This window comes from Zingiber officinale, chromosome 1A (genome assembly GCF_018446385.1).
Source record: "Zingiber officinale cultivar Zhangliang chromosome 1A, Zo_v1.1, whole genome shotgun sequence".
In the NCBI taxonomy this organism is placed as follows: Eukaryota; Viridiplantae; Streptophyta; class Magnoliopsida; order Zingiberales; family Zingiberaceae; genus Zingiber; species Zingiber officinale.
In genome coordinates this window covers 51,318,280-51,334,657 of record NC_055987.1, presented here as the reverse complement: position 1 = coordinate 51,334,657, position 16,378 = coordinate 51,318,280, and the positions used below count along the sequence as shown (strand labels likewise).

Below are 16,378 nucleotides of genomic sequence, written 5' to 3'. Positions count from 1 at the left end.
CATGTAAGAACGTTTGAGGGGTAATCTTGAAAGGGAAATTAGGTATTTCAAGAGGATAGGATAGATTGTATGCATTAATCTTTATATATAATGAGGTTGAGAAGTAGTGATTTCTATGTTGATTTTCCGAGGGACGCACGTGACAGGTAAGCCCGTGTAAGGACAATATAGGGTTCATGACTAATTGATCACATTTAGATATATTTTAGTCCTAGGCCAGTTGTCTATTGCAAGAGGGAACCAGCAACCCTTTACAAATGATGGACAATTGAGAAATAAGTTTTGGTAGATCATTACATTGAATAACATTATAAAAAAACTAAAACTCCTAGAACATACCTTTATCATTGCCCTTATTCTTGTTTCATATTCATTTATTTCTTTGTTTACCTTTCATAGCTACACTTAGACTTTGTAAATCAATTGATTGGTTGTTAAGCTAACTCACGTTAAGACATCTTTAGTGCTTATTCCAATCCCTGTGGATTCGATATCTTTTATTATTACTTACAACGTATCCGTACACTTGCGAAGGTCAATAGCTGATAAGTTAGAATCTCATACAAAAGTTTGCCTATTTATAGGTTATCCTAAAGGAACAAAAGGTGGTTTGTTTTATAGTCCTAAAGATCACAAGGTCATTGTTAGCATGAATGCCCAATTTTTAGAAGAGGACCATGTAATAAACCACAAGCATATGAGTGAAATTATTCTAGAAGAAATAAGAGAGGACGCGTCTACTTTAGTACCAAGAGTGCAAGATGAAATATCACAAGAAACTGCAACATGTATCACAAATGATACACAACTACAGACAGTGCCTCGTCGTAGTGGGAGGGTTGTGAGGCAACCTGAAAAATTTATGTTTTTGGGAGAGTCTTCGGATTTGATCCCGGGTAAACATGAACCTAATCCCCTAACATATGACGAAGCACTCCAAGATAAAGATGCGACATCTTGGCAAAGAGCTAGCAATGAATTCAGAAATAGAATCTATGTATTCTAACAAAGTCTGGGAGCTAGTAGAACCATCAAATGGTGTAAAGGCTATTGGATGTAAATGGATCTTCAAAAGGAAAAGAGGGACAGACGGGAAGGTAGAAACCTTCAAAGTAAGGCTTGTTGCGAAGGGGTATACTTAGAAAGAGGGAATCGATTATGAGGAAACCTTTTTGCCAGTAGCCATGCTTAAGTCTATCCGGATACTCTTATCTATTGTTGCTCATATGGATTAAAAGGTTTGGAAAATGGATGTCAAGACATCTTTTCTTAACGGAAGTCTTGAAGAAAACATCCATATGAAGCAACAAGAGAGATTTATTGAAAAGGGCAAAGAGCATCTTGTATGTAAGCTCAATCGGTCTATTTATGGACTGAAGCAAGCTACAAGATCTTGGAACATCTAGTTTAATGAAGTAATCCGGTCTTATGGATTTATTCAGTGTCCAGATGAGTCTTGTGTATACAAGAAGTGTGATGGAAACGTAGTTGTATTTCTTGTACTATACGTAGATGACATTTTGTTAGTTGGCAACAATATCAAAGTGATGTCGAAAGTAAGGGTATGGTTGTCCAAGCAATTCGATATGATGGACTTGGGAGAATGCACACATATTCTCGGGATCAAAGTAATAAGTTATCCCAAGTTTCATATATCGATACAATCCTAGCTTGTTTTAGCATGCAAGACTCCAAGAAAGGTTTTCTACCTTTTCGGCATGGAGTATCTTTATCTAAAGAGATGTCTCCGAAGACATCAAAAGAGATAGAAGAAATGAAGGCAATTCCTTATGCTTCAGTTGTAGGGAGCCTAATGTATTCTATGTTATGCAAGAGACTTAATATCTGTTTTTCCATGGGCATGGTTAGCAGATATCAAAATAATCCAGGACAGGGACATTGGATTGCCGTAAAGCATATATAAAAGTACCTGAGAAGGACTAGAGATTATATGCTGATTTACCAAGTAGATGATTTGCTCCCTGTGGGTTACACAGATTCTGACTTTCAATTAGATAGGGACAATAGTAAGTTTACATCAGGCTATGTGTTTACTTTAGGAGGTGGAGCCATAGCATGGAGGAGTGTTAAGTAGAAATGTGTTTCAGACTCAACCATGGAAACTGAGTATGTGGTAGCCTCTGAGGCAGCCAAAGAAGTTGTATGGCTTAGGAACTTTTTGATGGACTTAGATTTGATTCCTAGTTTGCCCAAAATTATCATAATTTATTGTGATAATAGCAGTGCAATAGCAAACTCGAAGGAACCATGAGCCCAGAAGGCGAGTAAACACATTGAGCGCAAGTAGCACCTGATACGAGACATCGTAAAGCAAGGAGAAGTTGTTGTCACCAAGATTGCATCAGCAGATAACCTGGCAAATCCTTTCACTAAGACCCTTCCAGCAAAATCTTTTGATCGACATATTGAGGGGATGAGAATCAGATGTATGGCAGACATTATGGCAGCATAGTCTTTTAGTATAAGTGGGAGATTGTTAGAATGTATACTAAAAGTCTAGCTTTTTGTATAAACATTTATTTTGAAATAAGAATCACATTGGTCAAATGTCTACATTTATATGCTAAATGTAGTTGTTCATTTAATTTATATTGAAGGTAACATGGTGTGTGGTGTCACACAGAAGATCATGTTATTAGTTCCTTATAAATTATAAATAGTTGTTCACAACCAAGATGGAATGGGATAAACTATTGGAATGGTTGTAGTATAATTTGGTATTAGTTTGTCTTGACTATAAAATTACACCAGTACACTCTGAGTATATTGAGCAGGATCATTTGAGATTGTTCTTTTTATACTAACTGTTAAAAAGAACAAATCCTCTGTTATTATACAAGTGTGTACTCTTAATCATGATATAATAACAAGCACATAGACTTAATATTTATTTTTTTAATTTATCAAAGGGTGTGATTTAGTTCGTTAAATCAATAGGCCTGATAAGTTGGGAAATGATATTATTTATATGGTGTGTTATTGATTATAGAATGAAATTGTGTCCTAGTAATCTAGGTTGATAATTTCCCCTTGAGGAGCTCATAAGGATTGTCATGTAAACCTTGCAGGTGGACTTAGTCTGACATGACAATAAAGTTGAGTGGTACTACTCTTGGAGCTAGATATTAATTAAGAGAGTTGTTAGTAATTCATTTAATTAGTGGGCATTCGATATCTTAAACACAGAGAGACTAACATACTCATGATAAGGAGTGTTGGTCCGGGAAGCATCCGACGATCGAACCCGAGTTTTGATAATGGCAAAGGATTCAAAGTTAAGTTGTTTTGTTATCTGATATGTTGATTGAGATTGCAGGTAAGTCCTAAGGTTACTTAGGCAAAAGCCCTAGCTACAGTTAGGCAAAGGGAAAACCCTAGGAGTGGTAACTCTAGGTCCTAGGGGTTGGCAACCCTATGTGGAAACACTTGGTGGGTCAGAATCTTCGGCAAAATCCTAGGGGATGGTAACCCTAGGTAGAAATCCTGGTGTTGTGAACCAGGTGGAAGGCAGGACGAGTCATGGAGCGGGGGTCCAACATGAAGACCGAAAGATTCGAGCACCGAAAAAAAGTCCAGTCAGTCTCGAGGATCGAACTGGCAAAAGGTAGCTTCTCCAGAGTGGAGTAGGTGATGACGCATTCCTCGGAAAAGGGAACAGTAGGCGTCGGTTTGACCTAGGGCTTCCGGTCGAAAATCCGAAGTCAGAACCGGACAGTCCAAAGACTATCAATCTATGTACTTATAGATATGTTATATTCTAACTCTGTTTTGCAGGAGAACATTTCTAACAATTTCTGTGCAGGGTCAGAATTGACCGGGATCGGTCGACCGAACTGGATTATCGGTCGACTGAACCCCCAAAGCAGCTGATCGAACTTCCAGCGAGTGGACCGAGCTCAACCAAGGGATCAGTCCACCGAACCGGGTTTTCGGTCAATCGAACCAGGGATAAGGCTTGACCAGATCGAAGCGGAGCAAGCGGATCGGGTGGATCGGATAGGAGGAGATCACCTGATTGGTCGACCGAACGCAGGGATCGGTCGACCGATTTGCCTCGGGTCAAACCTAATCCTGAGACTTGGGGATTTGGATCAGTCTTACAGAGTCTATAAAAAGGAGCCTCGGGAAGCAGCCTGATCATCAATCTCGAACAGAACATCCTGTGCACTCGTACGCTGCTCTGAACGCTCAAGCAACGCTCTGCTACTCCAACAACTGACGACTAATTTCCACTCATCTCTTGTATTGTCGGTAGTGTTATTTTTTATTAAGCATCTGTATTTCCTTTTGTAAAATATTTACGCGATTATAGTTATTGCCCACAGTAAACGCTCAAAGAGCGTCGGCCTTGGAGTTGGAGTCGCCCTAGGCTCCGAACCAAGTAAATCTTGGTCTTCTTGTGTGCGTATTTTTTACTTTCCGCTGCGTTACTTAAATTTCCGAATAAGAAAGTGTGAAAGCCACGAGCGCTATTCACCCCCCCCCCCCCTCCTAGCACTTTCAATTCAACAAGGAGCCCATATTATAATATGGTATTGGTGCTGTAGTGCAATACTAACTCTTTAGTGAATGAGATATTATTGATGAACTTAAGTTGGGTATTCGGGGTGAACACGGGAAGCTCAAGCTCAATGGGAGACCAAAACTAATTCCTCCTCTCGGTCCCTGTTGTAGCCACTTATTTATAAAGCGTTATATCCACTTAGAGCCAAGCTTCTTACCCATCTCTTTGTGGTCGGCCAAGCCAAGCTTGGAGCCCAAGCTAGGGTCGACCAAGCCAAAGGATGGAGCCAAGATTAATGGTCGGCCAAGCTTGGAGCCCAAGCAAGGTGGTCGGCCACATTAAATTAAAAGGGTGTTTTAATTTTTAAAATCTTTACATTTGTGGAAGCCATAGTTTTAAAAGAGAATTTTTAAATTTTAAATCTTTCCTTTTATAGCTTTCTACAAAGGATTAAGAGAAAGGTTTGATATATTTCCTTATTTGTAGTTGAAAGAATGATTTTAATTTTTGATAAAACTTTTCTATTTTATGACCATCTACATGTTTTAAAAGAGAGATTTTAATTTATAAAATTTTCCTTTTATAACCAACAAGGGATTTAAAAGAGAAATTTTTCTATTAAAATTTATACTGGAAACAAATAAGAAAGTTTTAATTTTGTGTTTAAACTTTCCTTGTTTTGAATATAAGGAGTTGGCCGACCATGACAAGTATAAGAGGAAGTTTTAATTTTTTGTTTTAAAACTTTCCCCTTTAGTCATTGGTAAGGAATATAAGGAAGTTTTAATTATGTTTAAAACTTTCCTTTTTTGCAAAGACCAAGGATTATAAAAGAGAAGGAGGTGGGTGCCTCACCTCACAAAATATATCTTCTATTCCTCTCTTCCAATCCTTGGTGGTCGGCCCTATTCCTTTTCTCTTCTCCTTTTGTTTTCTTCCATGGAGGCCGGTGGCATCAATTGTGGGAGTCTCTTGGTGGCCGGTTGCTTGAAGGAGAAGAAGAAGAGAAGGAAGCTCTCTTGTCTAGCATCCCTTGGAGGTTAGTTGGTGGCCGGATCTTGGAAGTCTTAGAAGAAGCTTGAGTGGATTTCATCTTGGAAGATCATCGCTCACACGACGTCCAAGAGAAGGAGGAGAATACAACAGAAGATCAAGATGTCTATAAGCAACAAGAGGTATAACTAGTTATTAGTTTCCGCATCACAACTAGTTCATCTTTTGTATAGATCTTGAAAAACCAAACACAAGAGGTTATCAATTTTAAGTTATCATTTTTGTTATCGATTTTATTTTTTGATTTCATATTTCGATAATGTGTTTCTATTGAGATCTCTAAAGTTAAACCTAGTTTACTGTAAGAAGTTAAATATCCAATTTCTTTGTAAGACTTTGTCTTGGAAGTGGTGGATGATCTCATACCCAAGAAGGCCTAATGCCTCACCATGTTTAACCTAGAAGTCGATCTTTGAAATAGATATTTGATAACTTCTGTAATATGGTTTAACTTAGAAAGATCACATCGGTTAAACTTGGAGTAAGAATGTTAACTTTCATTTCCAATCCAAGTTTAACTTCTGAAGGACAATTTGGATTAATAATGTTAAGCATCATTTGCAATCCAAATTTAACTTCAGTAGAGCACATGGGTAGCTAGGATAGTTCTATGCTTGTACAAATTTTTGTACAGGGGAACTAGGACGGTATTCCGAGTAGCAACCAACAGCGCCGACCCTAATGAAGAAGAAGGGATGGATGCCACCAGCCTTTAGGGAAAGAAGACAATAGAGAAGATAGAAGAAGGGTCGGCCACACAAGAGAATAAAAGAGGAGCCTTAGGCTATGTTAGTTTTTGGACGCCTCCCTCCTCCTCTTTTATAATCTCTGCTAGCAGCTAATAAGGAAAGTTTTTAATAAAATTTTCTTTTATTTGCTATTGTAAATGGTTACAAAAAAAAAATAAAGATTTTAACAAAATTAAAATCTCTCTTTTAAATCATTGTAAATAGCTATAAAAGGAAAGATTATAACAAAATTTTATTTTAAACAAAATCTTCCTTTTATTCCTATAATGGTTGGTTACAAAAAAGGAAAGATTTTAACAAAATTAAAATCTCTCTTTTAACCATTGTAGATAACTACAAAAAAGGAAAGATTTTAACAAAATTAAAATATCTCTTTTAATCCATTGTAGAAAGATATAAAAGGAAAAATTTTAACAAAATTTTGTTTTCAACAAAACTTCCTTTTCTCTTCTTGTATGGCTGGCCCCATGCTTGGGCACCAATCATGGCTTGACCGACCCACATCTTGGGCACCAAGAGGGCTTGGTCGGCCCCTTTCTTGGCCACCAAGCAAGGATGTGGCCGGCCCCTCATTTGGGTAAGAAGGAAAATCAAAACGGGTGAACGCGAGGCTTTATAGAGGCTACAGCAGGAACCGAGAGGAGGAATTGGTTTTGGCCTCCTGATGAACTTGAGCTTCCTGTGTTCGACCCAAACAACCAACACAAGTTCATCAATAATAAGTCATACCACTAAAGTGTTATTATTGAACTACCGCACCAATCACATATTACATTATGGGCTCCTTCTTATCATAAGTGCATTAATCTCCCTGTGTTTAAGATATCGAATGTACATTAATTAAATGAGTTACTAACAACTCACTTAATTAATATCTAGCTCCAAGAGTAGTACCACTCAACTTTATTATCATGTCAGACTAAGTCCACCTACAGGGTTTATATGACAATCCTTATGAGCTCCTCAAGGGGACATCATCAACCTAGATAACTAGGACACAGTTTCCTTCTATAATCAACAACACACCATATAAATACACTACAACAAAAACCTTCATAGACATCAGTTTTCCACCGGTGTCTATTTCATTTTCGACCGATGTCTATGAAGCCGATGTTAAAAGTCTGCCATTTTAGACATCGGGTTAAAACCGGTGTAGTATCACTTAACGACACCGGTCTTCGAATCGGTTATTAACCGGTGTAGTATCACTTAACGACACCGTTTCATCAATGGTGTAAAACCGATGTAATATTGTATGTTAATAACACCAGTTTTGGTAGCGGTAAATGACCGATGTAATATTAGTTAATAACACCGGTTTTGCAGCGGTGGAAAACCGATGTAATATGTATATTTTTTCACAAATTTGATTTCCGAAACAATGAAAAACCGACAATAACAAAAAAAAATACACAAATATTCACAAATTATACAAATATTCTCATTCAATAATATCCATAAAATACACAAATATTAACAAATTATATAAATAATCTTCTTACAACAATATCCATAAAATACCCAAACATTCTTTTTACATCAAAAGCTAGCTAATAGATATCAAAATCAAGGTAGAACATTCTTTTAACACATCAAGGTAGAACCACACTTCAAATGTAATCTAGCATGCATTCAGCCCACTCAAACCGCACTTCATCAATTTCAACTCTGGAGTACTTGAGATTTGTAAACTGTAAAAACACATAAATCCACCATATGTCAAATAACTAAAACAAATGTGTACATGTATCAAATAAAATAGAATACTGAGTTTTTAAAGGATGCTGTGGAAGATAACGAATATAACATAGAATCTAAAACTTTCATATATGACACTTAGTATATGCTGCTTAGAATATAACATAGATAATTTGCTCCTTCTAATTCAAGTGTACAGATTGATAAGAACCAACAGCATCATACAACAACTTACTAGGCATGATAATGGTTGAACAAAGAAATATGACTACACAACAAAGCCATTGAAGGAAGCATAGAAGAACAAATCTACCTCTGATGAAGAGATATACTATTTATTGTACTACCTCTGATGCCATCTTGGTATCCTAAATATCCTGCACTAAGCCCCCTATTTTCTGTGATTTCTTCTACCAACCACAGCAGCAAGGAATGCGGCAAGAAGGCAGCTGCCTCCTTAGTTCAGCACCGAAAACAGCAAGTTAGAGCTTCCTTTTGGGTCCATTCAATCCTCTAGTAAGTAGAAACTATTTTCCCTTTGGTTTATGATGGATTTGGAGTGTCTTGACCTAAGATATAATCCTCTTGTAGCCCTCTATATTAAAGGCCAGCATACATGGAAAATTCAGCATGTTCTTCTGAAGTCAAAGAGACTAGTTTAAATCATCATGCACTATACCAATCATTCACAAAAAGTTTGACAACAGAAAATATCATAACATGAGGTATATCTCCCATGTGACATGATATGCTAATCACTACTGCATACACAACTGGGCTATAAAGAAACATGGTTAAGAGTGATGCAACTAGGTAAATACTGAAATGAACAAAAAATAACAGCAAATTGGAGAACTACATCATCATCCAAGAAGGAAATCTATAAACGAAAATATATATATATATATATATATATATATATATATATATATATATATATATATATATATATATATATATATATATATATATATATATATATATATATATACAAAGCAAGAATCATGTAAAAACTATAGTTATTTAAAACTGAAATAAATCAGCCAAGCAAAGAGAAATTTCATGGCAAGCAAATAATTATCTCATCACTGCTAGAACACAAATATATTAAATAAAATTCACTACCCCATGAAAATCCCATTAAACTGACCTAAACAAACTAAGATAAATACAGTTAAATGAACTAGCTAAACATAGTAGGGTATTTGCATTTAGCAACTACAATTAGGATGCTTGTATGCTAATTACTTTGCGTGAATTCCTACTATATCAACCACGGTAAATTTATCTAATACCATTAAAGAATTTTGTTTGTATTCTAATTACTTTGTGTGAATTCCTACTATATCAACCACAGTAAATTTATCTAATACCATTCAAGAATTTTGTCATTTACCGTCAAAGAAATCATCTAATATCAAATTATCAATTAATGGTGATAATGAACTTTAATTTTTCTTGTATTCCAATACACTACTGTACTTTCAGCAGAATCAAATTGCTTATTTCCAGATGAATAGGCGCAAACATAAAAATTAGTAAAATTAAAATTAAAAAATGGACTTACCTTAGCTCCTTCATCGCCAATATTATTTCCTGATAGGTTCAGAGTTTTAAGCATGGTATTCGTCTGAAGAACACCATAAAGTGCCTTTAGGCCAACTGCTATAATCCCATTGCCAGAAAAATCAACTTCCTCTGCTGCCTGAGACTTGGAAAAAAACTAATGAGATGCTAAATGACACAAAAATTTGTCTACTTGTTAACAAGAGGCGAGCAAAAAAGGAATAACAATCCAGTGCAAGAATGCAGAACATATCAACTTTTAGAATATCACAATGATCCATAATGATTAACATACAAATTGAAAAACTTAATCTTAAGCAGTATGAATGTGAAGATGAAAATAAAATGAGAGGACGTAACCACACAATCACTAAAATGGGCTTAATATTATGTGTAATAAACAATGAAAAAAAAAGAATCTGAATTTCACTCAACATGACTGGTTGCTAGACTATCCATGCAAAATTTCCTTAAAGAAAACATAAGTATTTATGATTAAATGAGTGTCAAGAGGGTAGATGTGTCCACAAAATTATTACTCGTGGAAGGCTGTCCCATGGTAATTCAACAAGCGGTTCACAAATTTAAAAAAAAAATTCCATGCAATAAGTAAAGTTCAGGAAGGAAAAGTTTCACTACTATCGAGCCCCAGGACCAACAGAGTTTAGATGTCTTGTAGAAGTGTTGTATGCAAAATCAAGAACATCATTCTAAAATTTATAATTACAATAGTATCAGATATATGTGTTGGGTTTTTCGGGCCGCGAAAACTGCGTTTTCGCGTTGCGGAAACCCCGAATCACCCATGCCACTGGATCTCGTGCGAAGAATAGATTTCAAAAATACGAGTACAAGTTTCAAACAATGATCTACAGTAGATCTACAAAGGAAAAAAACATTTTATACCTTTGAAGCGTGCCCTCGCAAATCCCGCTCGTCCAACGGTACGCCGGATCTCGAAGTTGTCAACGTAGACAACTCTCTAGTGATATCCACACGAACAAGAAGTGTTCTCTAACACTCAAGGATGGAGAAGAGAGCACCACAAGTGTGCTAGCACTCTCTAGGGCTCTCGGGTAGGATTGGAAGAAGAAGAAAGGAAAAGAAGAGAACACACTCCTCTAAAATCTCTATGTGACTTTCACTAACCTTTCTTCTTGGATTAGATTCACTCTCCTTTCTTCTCCCTTGCTTGAAACCCATGACCAAAAGAAGAGGAGGAGCAAGAAGAGAGCTTAGGAGGAGGAAGATCACTTGAATGAGAGTTACACTTGCAAAATGAAACTCTTTTCATCTAATTAAGTGGTTTGTAACCTCCATGGGATACCAAGAATCACAACTCTTGATAACTCCCATGAGGTGGCACTTCACTTAAGTAACCATGATGATGTGGAGCATCATCATTGGTCCACTTAATACCAACTCACCAATGAGGTGACATAAAGTCAAGTCAAACTTGACTCTTCATCTTCCTCTCAAGTCAAGTCAAACTTGACTTAATCTCTCTCATGGTTGATCTAATCCAACCATTTAATTCAAGCCAATTTAATATAATGAATCTAATTCATTTAATTAAATTGATTCAATGAGTCATAATCTAAATTCGACTCATTGAACACAAGAATCAACTTGAGTCCAACTCAATTAGCCCAATTAGGATTACTCTTAATCCAATTTGATTCATCAAATGAATCTAATCCTCTTGGTTCATCATATGAACCTTATCTCCATCCACTTGTTCTTTGTGTGTGACCCAATAGGTTTTTGTAACGTTGGCAATGCCCCTAAACTCATTTAGAAACATAAGTAATGAGCGGTATCTAGCAATACATCATTACTACCCAAGTTACAAGAATGTTGAGATCCAACATCACCTTGTGACTAATAATTGTGACTCCTCACAATATATGACAAGTGTCCTTCTATCCTAGACATCTAGATTAATCAATGTGAGGCATAGACAGTGTCATCCTCTAATCAATCTAAATCTTGAACTCCAAGTAGACTCACTCAATCAAATGAGCTCAATATCCTATATTGACTCATTTGGGCATGGCCATGCACTTCGTGGTCTCACTCTATCAAGAATACCGATGTCTCTCCCGTCATATAGGAGGGATAGATCCCATCTACATCACTCACATCCCTCTGCATAATTTGTTACATACCCAGTAATCGCTTTTATGGTCCACCCAGTTACGGGTGACGTTTGACGAAATCAAAGTACATAACTCCTTATGTAGGGAACCATGGTGACTTCAGGTCTAAGGACTAGTAGTCATACTAATAGCTACATGAGAAAGTATATGACACTCATATAACGATCTATGATACTTTCTCATGGCGGGTCATTCAGTATACATTCTCTAATGCATACCCATGTGTCAACTTGATATCTCTATATCCATGACTTGTGAGATCAAGTCATCGAGTTGACCTACATTCTAGTCTTATTGCATTAACATTGTCCCTGAATGTTAATACTCGACTAGGAATGATTAAGAGTAGTGTTCCCTATATCATCTCACTATCGGTTCAACTAACCAATTGATATAGGTGAGAACCGTCTACTCAAGGACGTTATTATACTTAGTTTATTTGGCACCAATACAAATAAGTATAATAACCAAAAACCAAATGCCTTTATTTATATAGAATATGATACAATAAGTCCAAAATACAATCATCAAATGATTGACTCTAGGGCTCTTGCTAACAATATGACCTTTGATTAGGCTAACAACTATTCTTTAATAATGACATGTATCAGATTCAGAATTATGTGATTGAACTTTAGAATTAGCTAGCATTTGCACATTAGTGGCCTCAACACATTTTGCATGCATTACAGATTTCCTTCCATAATATATTTTATTATTTACTCAAAACCAAATTCATTGATGGGGGAGCATTGCTAGAAGAAATTTAAAATGATTGTCATTGTAAAGATAAATAAGAAATCATGATTTCAGAATGATATAATTTATACACATACGTAAGGCCAGTGCCATCTATGTCAAACTCCAAATGGATGCAGGACCGGTCCGAAGCTGAAGTATGAAGCTCTCGTCTCACAGCCACATTAGCCCTTGAAGATACAAAAGTTGTGTTAGATATGCTTTTCACGGACTGGAAAATCCTAACCAGTACTGTTTTTAAATTGTCTTTGTAAAGAGCATCTCTACTTGCATGGATGTTGTATGTCATGAATAGCATGGCCATTTGCAAAACTCAAACTTTTGTCCAGATATGGAACTTCTTCAGACTTGACAAATACAACCCGGTATTCAGGAATGGCAGCTGTATAAGTAGTAGATGCACCTGTCTCATTTTCATCCTGAAGCAACTTATCCAACTCCGGCCAAAGAAGCTCCCTCCTGAAAGTACAGTTGATATTTCATATTCCACAAAGGAGTAATGAGATAGTGATGGGCAAAAGAGAAAAAAGAACAGAAAACTGAAAAATAACTGTAGCCGACATTGGAATTTGGATGGCATGTATAAAAGTTTGCCGATACTACATACCATGCAGAGATGTCATCCTCAATACACTGATCATCATCTCCCAACCCCACTTGGACAATGTGCTTGGCGCCTATGCAGAGGAAAAAAAGATAGAAGAATATGCAAGTAAGAATGATGCTTAAATTCATTAAACACATCTACAAACTTGCACATGACTACTACATTACAGTTGTATTTATGAAACTCACAGATAACATGACTACTCAACTGTTTCTTAGTAACTCCTCAGACCATGTTGACTTTACAAGTTTTTAGAGTAACAATTAGTCTACAAAACAAGTTAAATTCTCTAGGAAAATGAAATGCATGAACTTTGAGATTGCAACTGAAGATAGGATTTAAAATCATCTTAAGGAGCATATGTGACTTAGTCAAATCACAAACTAAATAAATCGAGTATATACCTTGCTCATGAAGCAGTTCATCGACCACCACAGCAACCTTTGCAAGGACACAATACACAAATATATCAGCCAAGCAATTCCCACAAAAGAATACTGACAATTTCATCATGCCAAACCTTATTAAAATGTTCATATTGCCGATTGCCCAAACCAAACACACCAAATTGAAGATTTTCCAACCAGATTCCTCTCTCTTTCCCCTATAAAAAACTAATAATCAGCAATCGATCAAGGCAAAAGGATTATTGGTAGAATAGATTAACTAAATGTTCATGCTTCCAGAACCTCTGTAAACCATTTGTAGAACCGGGTAGCATTATCAGTAGGCTCACCATCTCCATACCTAAAGAAAACAAAGGGATCAGCTCGAACTTTGAGGAAGCTGATTGTTTATACAAACAAAAAATTCCTGGCTTTCAACTTACGTAGCCAAGAAGAACAAAGCCAAGCTCTCCTTTTTCAGGTTCTCCTCGTACTCATCATCCTCAGTAGCATATTCGTCCTATAATTGAGGAAACTAACTACAGATCAGTCAATTATTCAGTAGTATTTCCAATGATCTGAAACAGAAGGAAGATAATCTTACGATATCCATGACTTTAAATATGGCATTAGGGTACCGTGCTTTTGCCTCCTCAGCCAGCGCCTAGAAGGGGGGAAAATCTAAGATCATGGGAGAAAAATTCAAAAAATGAACTACTCGGATAAAAACCCTAACCTTCGCGAACCCCTCAGCCGTCCTGGTCTGCGTCCCGAAGAAGACGGTGACCTTCTTCTTCCCTTGGTCCTCCTCTGTATCCATCTGGGTCTTCACCACTAGCGGCTTCGGCGGCTCGGCAGGCTTCCTTCCGCTCGATCGCCGGACGAAGAAGATTGCCACGCAACCGACAAGCACGGCGATGACTATGCTCAGGACGGTGATCAGCAGCCGGTTCTCCACGAACGCATCCCCGGTGCTGGAATCGAGCCCATATCCGTCGGAGAGGGAGGCGACGATGACCGACAAGAGATCAAGGGACGACGCCTTCTCGGAACCTATCTACATCTTAGCGGATCGAGCGGTGAATCGGAAGCATAGATCTCCGATCTCTGTTTCTGTCTGCTTCGAATTGGGAGAATAAAGGAGGTCGAGATTGGGTCGGCGATGGGAGGGGAGGAGAAGATAGAGGCGGAGAAGGTGAGTAGCCCGAAGACAGCTCTCTCTCTCTCTGCCTCCCGTGGACGGCATCATATAGGGTTAGGTTAGAGGGAAGAGTTGAAAATTTTAGCTAAGTATTGGTGGAAAAATTATCATAGACATCAGATTTTAAAAACCAATGTTAAAATCGGTGTCTATTAATGAAAAAACGGATGCTCATAGACATCGCCTAAAAAACCGATGTCTATGAGCGAAAATCTGCGCTCATAGACACCGATTTTTGGAAAAACCGGTGTAAAATACTCAAAGACATCGGTTTTTGCTTAAAACCGTTGTTGTTCCACTGATGTCTATGAGGGTTTTTGTTGTAGTGATAATATTATTTCCCAACTTATCGGGCCTATTGATTTAACGAATAAATCTTACCCATTGATAAATTAAAGAAATAAATACTAAGTTCATGTGCTTGTTATTATATCGGGATTAAGAGTACGCACATCCATAATAACAGAGGTTCTGTTCTTTTATGCAGTCAGTATAAAAGAAACAACCTCAAATAGTCCTACTCAATACACATAGTGTATAAGTGTAATTTTATAATTAAGATAAACTAGTACCAAATTACACTACAATCATTCCAATGGTTTGTCCCAATCCATCTTAGTTGTGAGCTACTATTTATAATTTATAAGGAACTGATAACATGATATTCTGTATGACACCACACACCATGTTATCTACAATATAAATTAAATGGACAACTGTATTTTACTAAATACAGATATTTGACCAATATGATTCTCATTTCAAAATAAATGTTCATACAAAAATCTAGGCTTTTAGTATACATCCTAACAGACCCAAGATTGAAGATAACTGATGGCATCCAGTGGTGATCACAATAATGGCGGTGATTCGCGGTGTCTGTCCAGTGCAAAAGTTAAACAGTGTTGAATCGGAAGGGGGCCTTGGCTTCTGGGGCATGGCGAAAAGAATAGGTCGATGCTGGTAAGATAAGGCTATGGGAATTGAGGGATGTGTCATCTATATCGACGTCGCTTCTCTAGTAAAACACAAAGGTGGTGATGGATCTGCACAGGTGAAATCATAAGATTGGAGGGCAGATCGGGTGATGCTTGGCATGAGGAGGCCGAGAGAGAGTCAGCGTCTGGGAAATCAAGATCAGGCAGTGGCGTCGAAGCGATGAAGATGTGTGAGATTGATGGATCAGAGAGGAAAATGAATGAACTGAACTCGGTGATCAGAGGAGGAGAAGGTCGCTTGACCGATGGTGGGTCATATAGCTCCAGTGCGACAGGGCGATGCTCGAGTGCTGACGGTGATAAATCAGGAAGCGATGAAGGGTGATGGGCAATGGATCGGGGGAAGAAGAGAGTTGGCATTGGGTGATGATGATAAGAAGGGGATTAAGCAATTTAGGGAGGAAATCGACGACGAGATTAGGGCAGAGAGTGGAGATTGGGAAGGGAATAGGGCATGCAAGAACAGTAAAGAGGAAATGATATAAACCTAGGTTTTCCAATTAAACCTTATGTAAATGGAATTAATTAACTCCTACTTAAGGGGTATTCCAAACAAACTTAATTTCCTAGCCCAATTGATTCATTCCCTTAAAATGAGTCATACGACCTTCATTTAAATCCTGAAAAATTTCTAAAAAATCTTAAAAGTTCCAATAAGATTATTTCTCCAATAT

The 16,378-nt window shown here is 37.3% G+C and overlaps 1 protein-coding gene across 1 annotated transcript; it reads right to left on the bottom strand.

The window, feature by feature from the left end:
- Window positions 1-8,806: 8,806 nt before the first annotated feature.
- Window positions 8,807-15,645, bottom strand: LOC121997910 (NADPH--cytochrome P450 reductase 3-like). The gene is made up of 13 exons (XM_042552582.1): window positions 15,522-15,645; window positions 14,242-14,558; window positions 14,110-14,169; window positions 13,949-14,025; window positions 13,809-13,866; window positions 13,640-13,723; window positions 13,524-13,560; window positions 13,120-13,189; window positions 12,780-12,971; window positions 12,590-12,682; window positions 12,484-12,508; window positions 9,596-9,733; window positions 8,807-8,848 (listed from the first exon to the last, which is right to left on the bottom strand). The coding sequence occupies exons 1-13, from the start codon at window positions 15,643-15,645 to the stop codon at window positions 8,807-8,809; spliced, it is 1,317 nt and encodes a 438-aa protein (XP_042408516.1).
- Window positions 15,646-16,378: the final 733 nt, after the last annotated feature.

Excerpts from the sequence above, each read along its gene's own strand:
- LOC121997910 (XM_042552582.1), bottom strand. The coding sequence starts at position 15,645 with ATGCCCCAGAAGCCAAGGCCCCCTTCCGATTCAACACTGTTTAACTTT. Across the intron at positions 13,867-13,948 it reads GCTTTGTTCTTCTTGGCTAC|GTATGGAGATGGTGAGCCTA; the intron begins GTAAGTTGAAAG and ends TGTTTTCTTTAG. Across the intron at positions 13,561-13,639 it reads AATATGAACATTTTAATAAG|GTTGCTGTGGTGGTCGATGA; the intron begins GTTTGGCATGAT and ends GTCCTTGCAAAG.